The 10,561-nt window shown below is 44.9% G+C and overlaps 1 protein-coding gene across 4 annotated transcripts in view; it reads left to right on the top strand.

The window, feature by feature from the left end:
* The window catches only part of STYXL1 (serine/threonine/tyrosine interacting like 1), a 51,276-nt gene that overhangs the window by 17,174 nt on the left and 23,541 nt on the right, over window positions 1–10,561 (top strand). For all 4 annotated transcript variants that reach the window (XM_006155636.3, XM_006155637.3, XM_014590577.2 and 1 more), the window contains 3 exons: window positions 470–531; window positions 4,880–5,024; window positions 8,890–9,035. In XM_006155636.3, coding sequence (XP_006155698.1) covers window positions 470–531; window positions 4,880–5,024; window positions 8,890–9,035 — 353 coding nt within the window. The remainder of the gene's footprint in view (window positions 1–469; window positions 532–4,879; window positions 5,025–8,889; window positions 9,036–10,561) is intronic.

The following is a 10,561-nucleotide window of genomic DNA, read 5'->3' as shown; positions in this document are numbered from 1 at the left end:
GGCGAGCGCACGCGCCCTATAGCGAAAAACCTCTCCAAAAAAAAAAAAAACCCCAAAAATGTAACTTCATTTATGTACTTAATTTGAACATAGAGGGACAGAGAGAAAGAGAAAGAGAGTGAGAGGGAAAGTGAGAAAGCAAACTGCCAGGTCCGGGACTCAAACTATAGTCAGCCATGTGAGAGTCCAACGCCCTCAACCACCACGCCACCTGCTGCCCCCCCTGTTAGGTCTTGAAGTTGGGTAATGCCAGTCTTCTGACTTTGTCCTTTTCCTTCTGCATGGAGATGAGTATTTTGGATCTTTTGTTTCCCTGTACTTTGTATGGTTGTGTCTCTCTTGCTCATAGAAGAAGTAAAAAGCATATGTGTGTGTATGCGTGTGTTGATTATGATGGTAAATACTCTTAAGTTGTGTGGTCATGCATTCCTTTGCCAATACTGTTTAGTTAAATATCTTTTCTTTTTAGATGTTCGTTCCAAATGGGAGTATGACGAGAGCCATGTGATTACAGCCCGTCGTGTGAAGAAGGTACATTGACAGAATCAGACCTGGGCAGGCTGACTGTCGTGCAGGAGGGTGGGAAAGAATGGGAGATTTTATCCTCGATCCAGGAAGTGGCACCTCATGATAGACACTTGTGCAGTAGAGGCAGAACTGTTGCCTCTGCATCTCCCACCTTGGCCTCACATGTTTCCTCATGTGTCCCCACCCTTATCATGGTCAGCAGCTCCATTCAACAGGATTCATTTAATTCCTCAAGGTGCCTGGCGCTGTTCCAGACTCGGGGGGTACAACAGGGTATTAAATGCCCTTAGTTCAATGTCCTGCTCCCATAGATACTCTGCGCTACTCAGTGAACAGACAGTAAACCATAGAGACCTTTACTAGAATCCAAAGATGGTGGCCCTTCTCTTTTCTTTCCTTCCTTTTTTTTTCCCTTTTTATCTTCCCTTCCTGATTCCAAAAGTGGGCAGAGCTCTGAATATAGTCACTACGTCCCCTCTCTTGCAGTGAGGCGCTTTTCTCCACTCCTGCAGGGTGCCTTCTCTCCCAAGAATCCATGTCTAACCTCTACATTCCTGACCACATTCTCTGCCCTTGAATTTGAGGTTCTCTTCTACTTCCCTGATTTCCTCTCTGTCTCTCTTTTCAGTTTCATTTTCTCCTTCTCCTGCTTACAGATAACTTCTGGTCTGTCCTTGGTCTGCTTTGTTTTTTTTTTTTTTTTTTTTCAGGATATCTTTTTGCCAGAATTCCACGGAAGCTTTTAGCTTCATTTATCCACATGCAATTAGCTGTCCTGTCAAGTTTACTTCTAAAATTTTGTCTTACAAAATTCTCTCTTCTTCCTATCCCTCCTGTCACTGCACTGTTATACAGGCCTTCTGTACCTCAGCAGGGAGCATGGGCCCTGTCTCAAGTGTCCTCCCTGGATAAGCTTGCTGCCTAACACCCTCCCTTTCCTGTCCAGTCACCATTATCTGCTATTTTCCTCGCTGGCCTTTCAATTCTCACTCTCTATACTCTAGCTCTTAATCCCTATTTCAGGCCTTACTCTGCCTTGGGCTTCAGTTCCTACCTCAACTCTGAAATCTATGTATTCCTTTAATTCTGATGGCAGTCCTAGCTCTGGAAAAAAGATATTCTCTCTGCCTTAGCTCCTCAGAACCTCTCATTCTCTTGTCTCCCCTCCCTAACTTTCCAGTTAGTAGATTGAGGCCTACAGGGAATCTCCGGCCCTAGCAGAACACAAAGTCTCCCACTACAGTGTTCACAGTTTCCTTGGATCTGCTGCCACCTCCCTTTCCAGAACCTTTTCACTCTTACCAGATGCCTCAATGTGCTACTTTTTTTTCCTGCTTGTAAAATGCACTTATTCCCCCTAATACATTAACATGTTTTGAAAATAGAATACATCCTACAATTGATTTATACTTTCATGCCGTTATATCTTCTCCCCAAAGTACATGTGGTGGACATCTGTTATTTTTCTGCTGTTGCTGTTCCTTTGATGGGAACTCATCCTCTTCCTTCCCACACCGTGGGATTCTAGTAGTGCTGGCCACAGTGATTGGCCATGGATGGGTCTGGGATGAAAGCTTGAGTCAGTAAGAATTAGAGACTGGCTTGTCTTTCCATCTTGGTGGTGGAATTTAGAAGAGTGTCTGAGCATTGCTGGTGAGTGTGGCTTAATTTAAGCCTCAAGGAAAAGTTATCTGAGAAGCGGAAGTCACATGTAGAGGGGGGGCGGCAGAGGGAGGCCTGGGCTTTAGAGTTCCTGATTTTCCTGGAAACCAGTTCCTCCCTGCCCTGCCTGCAGTGTTGTTAAATGCCAACAAGTCCCCCCTTTTGTGTAAACTCCTGATTACTACTGTTATTAAATTGGTGGTCTTTTTTTTTTTTTTTTTGAATTGAAGTATAAGTTTATTTTGAGGAAAATGTTTTTAAGTTTATGCACAATATCCATTTCCTATGTTCATTTTGAAGACCGTGTGTGTGTGTGTGTGTGTGTGTATCAGAAATGCAAAAATATAGGTAAATTTGTTGTAGAAAAAAAGAGAAATACCTGATAAGGAGATTAAAATATTAATTGACTTTAAAAATAAAAATTTATGAACTTTTGTAATTTAGAATGTTATTTTGGTATATTTTTTATCATCTTTTGCATTAATGAGATTGTGATGTCCTTGAATTTTAATTGTGTCTAATGTGATGAAATACTTCTGCATATAAGAAAAAGAAACTATAAATCATAGCAAAATCATTTAACACATTGAATTAATAATAAAAGTATTGTTTTTCTTTCTTTCTTCCTTTTTTTTAGATTTTTGTCATGGGGTGTATGCACTCACTGGAGAGAGACAGAAACAGAAGAGGGAAAGTGAAAAATCACCCCTCTCAGGGGGATGGCCATACCACAGTTCCTACTCTTTCATTCTCCTCTCAGGATTTTGGGCACACACACCAAGCATGCTCCCCAAGCCACCATGTCTGAAACTTGAACTGTGCAGTTGACCATGTGAGGTCCGCTGCCTTAACCACCACACCATCTGCTGGTCCTGTGGCACATCTTACAGTCAATGATGTCTTAAAACCTGGGAGATACGTTCCACATGGCCCATGCACCCACTGCTTTCTTGGGCTTCCTGGCCTCTCTTTTTTTTTTATTCAGATTAATTTCACATTTTACATGAAGTCCCCATCATGATATATACAATGTAAGTGCTTTTTTTTAAAAAAAAACAGAGTACTTTACATTTTTCCATCTGTCAACTGTTTCCTCCCCTTGCACCTTACACCCACCCTCCACCACCTATTCTCAACCGTTCAGTCTCCCCCCATTACAGCGTCTAGCATCCACACTCGTCCTCTCCACCATCACATCTTCAGCTCTCTCAGCCTCTGCCACAGAGTGCCAATACCTGGCCTTTTCTCTGAGAGTAGGAAGGCTGTTACTGTGTCTCAGATGCCCATCTAGTCCCTAGTATCTGACAGGTACCCAGAGTGTATTTGTCCATTAAAACAAGTGACTGGAAGCTGTTTCTTTCTGTAACTCTCTCTAGCCTGGCCTAGCTGGCAAGTTTTCACTTGTCCTTGTAATTGCATCTCAAATGTCTCCCTTTATGTGTACCCTTTCTGTGCCCTCAAGACCAACTTAAGTCTCTTTCTTTCCTTTTTGAGAATTTCTATATTAATAAATGAATGATTCTCTACCTGTTCTCTCACCTGCTCCTTGACCTGCTCGGCCTCCATGGGCTGTTCATGTCTTCACACCTTGCCAGGCTCCTCTCCACACCCAAGAGCCCCCTTTCTTCTTTCTGTCTAAATCCTGCTCATCCTCTGAATGCCGTCTAATTGGCATCCTCTTGAAGGCCCTCCTAGTTCCTCTAAACAAGTAGGATTTCTCCCCTTTAAGTCCGAAGAACCTCCTCAATCTGTGCTTCATAAGCCTTATCTGACCGCCTTGGAGTAGAGTCGAACTGTAAGTATCAAATCCCACCTGCAGCTCCTCTATCAGGCCTATTCAGCTAGAGTAGGTCACAAGGCCAGAGTGAGGCTTCAGTCCCCAGTGTCCCTGCTCCTGGGAGTTAATGGGAACCATTGCAAATAAGTGAAGATAAGACTCAGCTGCTACCCAGCCAGACCTCCCTGAGCTCTGTAACACCCTTTAGGTTCATGCGCAGTTCTAGTACTGTGAGATAACATCTCCCTGCTGACCGCATTGCTTCTCTAGTGACCTTGTTACCTTCTAATGTGATCCCGCTATTCCTTACCTCTCCTCCACCTCATGGCTTCTGCTTGCCTATTGATTGATTTAACAATATTAATGGCCTATAACAAGCCAGATAGCCATTCTAGAAGCTCTGGGATGCATTAGTAACTGGATAAGGACAAAACTCCCTGCTCTTATAGAACTTATATTTGATCTCATAGCTCGCTCGCTCTATGTCTCACTCATAAGCTTCTCTGAGCCTTCTGCTTCCTGCCCTCTTCATGGGTATTTTTGGACTTGGTCCCTCTGCCAACTACTCTCCTCATAAGAGAGGACCTCACTAATTCATTTGGGCATGGTTACTCTGATGCCAGGGTACCTACTAGTCTGTGGGCCAGTCAGTAGACCAGTTGTGTTTTGGTCAGACCCTCATCTGTGGTCCAACCAGCTGTGGTCAACTTTTCTCAGAGGAGGATACAGATGTGGAAGATCCTTGGAATCTAGCAGACGCTAATCCATTCTCAGAGCCTCCATGTTGGTGTGCACAGAGCAGGGCAAGAGCACAGGCCTAGCTCCAAACCCCTCCTAGTGCTGCGGTGCAGGAAATACCTGCTCGAACTACTGACCTCACTTACCAATACGCCTCTCTCGTGATCTTCTTAGAAGGGGAATGAATATCTTATCCCAGAGTCTGTGGATCTGGAGTGTGTGAAATACTGTGTGGTATATGATAACAACACCAGCTCCCTGGATGTAATTGTAAAAGATGACCATGAAGATGACACAGAGTCTGAAGATTCTGACCAAGGTAGGTTTTTATATCCTCAGCAAGAATAATAGTTAACATTCACTGCACGTTTTCATGTGGCAAGAACCATGATGCTGGGACCAGCAGTTAGCATAATGGCTATGTTGCTGAACTCCCATGTAGTCAGCCGTGGTTCAAGCCCTGGACCCGGTAGCTTAAATTCACGCCAGGCATGTGTGCTTGCGTGCCCAACATCCTGAGAAGACAAAGGAGGAGAAGGGATTGTGGTGTGGCCATCCCCCTGGGGGGTGATTTCTCACTTTTTGTCTCTCTGTCTCTCTCTGTCTTTTTCGCACGCACCCTGTAGCAAAAAAAAAGAACCACGATGCTGGGACCAGCAGTTGGCATAATGTCTATGTCACTGGACTCCCATGTGATCAACTGCAGTTCGAGTCCTGGACTCGGTGGTTTAAACTCATGCCAGGCACGTGTGCGTGTTTCCATCCCCCCCGGGGGAGGATGTTTTCTCGCTTTCTGTCTTTCTGTTTCCAGGGGGGGCATGTTTTCTCGCTTCCTGTCTTTCTGTTTCTTTCTGGTGAGCACATATGCCCTATGGCAAAAACCTCTCCAAAAAATAAATAATAAAAAATAAAGAACCATGATGCTAAGGGCTTTAGGTGGGTGGGTCAATTCATGCTGTCCATAGAATAACCTATGAGCATGGTGATGTCAAGAACTGTGAGGGATCTGAGATGTACCCTTCTTGCAAGATGACTCGTTAACCTACCAGAGTTTCATGGATACTGACAGAGATAAGATCTCTTGGCTCAGAGACAAAGGACTGTATTATTCAGAGTGACAGAGGCAGCCAGAATGTCATTATTTTCCTGTACTGATTTTCAAGACGTCAGTTCTTATAGGGTGGTCTGCTGATACATACAGTGGGTTACATCCTAAACGAACCATGAACTTAGGGGGTCTGAATCTTTTGAAATGGGGAGAAAGGCGGGAGAAACTCTTTCACTGTCTCCTAAGATTGTTACGCAAATATCTTGAAAAGATATCTGGAATGAAGACTACCAGTGCCTTTGTTTGTAGAACATGGAGAAATGTGAGAGGCCTTGGAGAACTTTTCTAACAGACAGCATTTATTTTCCCTATTTTATAGATCAGGAAACTGGGGCCCAGAAAGGAAATAACTCACTCACTATCCCACACCCAATGAATTAGTTGTCTATTGCTGAGTAACAAATTACCACCAAACTCAGCAACTTAAAACTACAAACATGAGTTATCTCACAGTTGATGTGGGCCCAGAACTCAGAGAAGATTAGGCTGGGAGGTTCAGGCATAGGATTTCTTCAGAGGCCATAATTAAAATGTTAGCTGGGGTTCCTGTGATCTGAAGATTTGGGCCAGTCTGATTGGCATCCAGGGTGAATTAACCTCTGACTATAACCAGGAGGCCTCAGTGTCATTCTGGCTGTTGGCTGGAGGACATAGGTCCTTGCCACACGGGCCTCTCCGTTGGACTGCTTCAGTGTCCTTACAGTGTGGCAGCTGGTTTCTCCCAGAGTGAGTGACCTAGAGAGATGGAGAGCAAAGGGTGAGTTACCTGCTTCTCATGGCCTAGTCTCTGGATTTACACACAGGCACCCCTGCTACAGTCCGTTCATTGGAAGTCTGTCACTCGGTCCAGACCATCTGCAAGGGGAGGAAAGTCTGAAGGGAGGAATCTGAAAGAACCTGTAGACATTTTTAAAAGAATTGCTAGAGAGCATGTGTACTCGAGAGAGAGGTAGAGAAGAAAAGTGAGAAAGCACCCCCCAGGGGGATGGTCATGCTGCAATCCTGTCTCCATTCTCCTCTTGGGATTTTGGGTATGTATGCACACATGCCTGGGGTGTTTTTCAAGCTGGTAGGTCTGGGACTCAAATTGTGCAGTCAGCATGTGGTATCCTTACCAGCCTGCCACTGGCTGGTCCCCTGTGGACATATTTTTAAATCACCATACCTAGTGAGTGCTGGGGCCAGGATGCAAACCTTGGCAATTTGACTCTGTCCTTGTCACTGAGGCTTGGAGTGGAGCAGGAGAGCGATACAAAGTCACTCCATCACAGTCACTCTAGTGAACATTAAAATGTGATCATTTCCAATGTGTTGTACTGAACCTTTGAGGATCTGCTATGCTTGCTATTCAACCCCTAATTTTAGACTGATCATTCCTTGCCATTGATATGGCACGGTGTGGCATGGTGGCAGCAGTAGTGTGTAAGGGGTTGGCGGGGTTGCTCTGCATTTTGTGACTCAGTTGCCAACGTGTGATTACAATTCCAGAGACTAGGCACTCACATCAACTACCACTGGGTGGCACTAAGCTCCTGCCTTTAAAAAAAAAAAAAAAACAAAAACAACCTTCAGTTCTTCTTTCTAGAAGGCTTTAGCCAGGAAACTATCCTCTCTTCCCTAGGCCCAGCTGGTTGGCTTCCAGTCTGCAATCCTGGGGTTGTAGCTGGACCTGGAAATCCTAGGAAATTGTGACCAGTAAAGATAACTCTGTGCTTTATAACTGACCCACTGTGCTATGGGGGCTCCATTTTCACTCAGTGGGATACCACAACTAGTCCACTGTAGGTCACTCTTTTCATTTAAAGTGATATCTTTCCAGTAAATGCAAAGTCTCTTGGATACAAAACCATCTCAAGGTTTCTCCAACCTCTCTTTTTTCCATTGTTTAGCACCTACCTTGTAGTTCTTCAAAGAAATCTGGGCAGGGGGAGCCTTCATCACATCCCAGAAGTGGGTATATTGTGATGGTGTATATGTATAGACCTTGCTGGCCACTGGGTGAAGTGTAGCTCAGCCCGAATGCCTCTGGCCACAGTCTCTGCCCTTGCTGTGTCTGTAGCCAAAGTGCCCATGGTGCTGGAAGGCATGAGCGGTAGTCTGCATCTGGCAGTGACGTGTACCTGGGCTTCCCTGATGCTGCAGTCTCTATGGTTGGACTCACTACCCACCTCCTCTGCCACAGAGTCTCAGAATTCCTACTGGGAAATGAGGGCCAGCCCTTTTCTGCTGCCCTACCACCAGCCAGTGTCTGTCTCCCTCCTCAGCTGGGTTTCTTCTTAGGGACCCTGGAAGTATCTTCTTTGGCCTCTAGGACAAAACGACATTCAAAGAGCATCCTCTTCTTGTTTGAGAGAGATTTCTCTCATGTTAAGTCATCCTTCCTTGCAACAATACGGATTGTAGCCCCCCTCCTTCCAAGCCAACTCTTTTTTTTTGGAGAGGTTTTCGCTATAGGGCACGTGCTCTCGTCAAGCAGACAGAGAGAGACATAGAGACAGAAAGCGAGAAATCACCCCCCAGGGGGGATGGTCACGCCGCAATCCCTTCTCCTCCCTTCTCCTCTCGGGATCTTGGGCACGCACGCACACGCGCCTGGCATGAGTTTTAAGCCACCGGGTCTGGGACGCGAACCGCGGTCGACTACATGGGAATCCAGCGACATAGCCATTACGCTAACTGCTGGTTCCCCCAAGCCAACTCTTGACACGTGAAGAGAAACTTTGGGAATTTTGAGATTTCTTTCCCCTCTCTCAGCAAAGTCTGATTTTTAATACAATTGAGTGACTAAAGACCCAAAATAATTGAACTTATAGCTTACTCCCTTGAGCAAGAGTCCCCTTGTTCTGAATGGTGCCTTCTCTCATGGAAGCAGTGGCACTACAATTCAGTGTGTGGGAAATCTCATGTTGATGGAGAACGTAGGGATTAATAGAAATAAAAAGGGTTAATTTAATGTTTCATACTTATACTTGCTTCAGCTTCCTAAACACTTGCTTATCAGAAGAAAGTGGGCATCTACTCTAGCTCTAGACAAAGAGCACATGGGGAATGTTCATCTCTTGCTCTCTATTCTTAGAACCCATGCCTGGAGCTGCAGTGGAATTTGGCAGAATCTTGACTCACCTCACCCGCTACCCTGTCTATATCCTGAGAGGGGGCTATGAACACTTCTCATCCATGTATCACTTCTTCCGGACCCAGAAGATCATTTGGATGCCCCAGGTAAGGCAGAGTGCAAATGCAGGCAGGCTAGGATGGGAAGTGTGGGCCCCGGGCACTAAGTGGAGGGGGCAGAATAAAAGAGAGAGGCGAAGGAGCCAGAGGACATGGAAAAGATGGAGGAGATAAAGGAGACTGGGCTGGAGAAGTGAACTTGGAGCACCAGGAGGACAGTTTATTATCTCGAGTTCCCAGCTGTCAGGTTAAGGCCAAGACCAGATAATGTGGGCTGTTCTAACTGCAGGTGATCCCAGAGAGGTCTGGCTGGAATGGGCCATACTCAAAGTTAGGCAGGGGGACATCGTGGCTTGTGGCTACTTCTCTATTTTTGGCAGTCCGAATCCACAAATCTTGTTGGATCCAGGGAATACAAAAGAGAGTGAGTCGACAGGCCTTGTCCTTGAGGAATTCTTCGTATATGAGGAAGACAGTGGTTGTAACAAGTGCTATGGCTGAGGAACGCACCGTATCTGGAGTCCAGAGGAGGGGCAGTTAGTGTTCTGGAGCCAAAGCTGAAGGATGGGGACTTTGCAAGGAAGGGCACTGGGTGCAGGGTGTAGAAGCCAAGCATTGGCTGTACAGTGGGTTGTGTATGTGTGTATCTGGTTTATGAAGGGTCTGAACACAATGGAATATGAACATGAAATTATCTCTTTTTTTCTAACAATTACCTTCAGCCATGCCCTCATTCTTGCCCTTAGCAACATCTTGGGCATATTCTATACTTTTCTGGCCCATTTGGTTGTGACAAATCTAAGTTATTAGTATAAAATGATAGAGGAAATGTGGATATTCACTGGATATTTGATGATATTGAGAAATCATTATTGCTTTTAGTTTGTGAGAGTACTGTTACAGGTACATTTTTAAAAAATCCAAGTCCCTATCTTTTAGAGATACAGAATGAAGTATTTACAGGTGAAAGGATATGATGTCGGAATTTCCTTCAAAATAATCTTGAGTGTGATAGGGAGTTGATGGGGGTTTAGATGAAAACAAAACCAGCCATGAGCTGATAATATTTGGAGGTGGACAAGGATAAAGGGGTTGATTATACCATCCTTTTTACTTTTGTATATTTTTGAGATAACTTTAAATAGAATAAAAACAATCTGTCTAAAACAAGCAAGGGAGTTTAACATTCTAATCTCACGTCTGAATCCGGTTTCATCTCTTCCCATCTCCAAGAGCTGGGCAGCTTTTGGTTTTCCAGGGAACCAGGAGTGGAAAGGGGTTTGGGTTAGCTTTCTTCTTCTTCTTCTTCTTCTTCTTCTTCTTCTTCTTCTTCTTCTTCTTCTTCTTCTTCTTCTCCTTCTCCTTCTCCTTCTCCTTCTCCTTCTCCTTCTCCTTCTCCTTCTCCTTCTCCTTCTCCTTCTCCTTCTCCTTCTCCTTCTCCTTCTCCTTCTCCTTCTCCTTCTCCTTCTCCTTCTCCTTCTCCTTCTCCTTCTCCTTCTCCTTCTCCTTCTCCTTCTCCTTCTCCTTCTCCTTCTCCTTCTCCTTCTCCTTCTCCTTCTCCTTCTCCTTCTCCT

This window comes from Tupaia chinensis, unplaced genomic scaffold (assembly GCF_000334495.1).
Source record: "Tupaia chinensis unplaced genomic scaffold, TupChi_1.0 Scaffold000465_1, whole genome shotgun sequence".
NCBI classification, from domain to species: Eukaryota; Metazoa; Chordata; class Mammalia; order Scandentia; family Tupaiidae; genus Tupaia; species Tupaia belangeri.
Note: the sequence above shows the minus strand (reverse complement) of the source record. Positions and strands in the feature narration are given on the sequence as shown.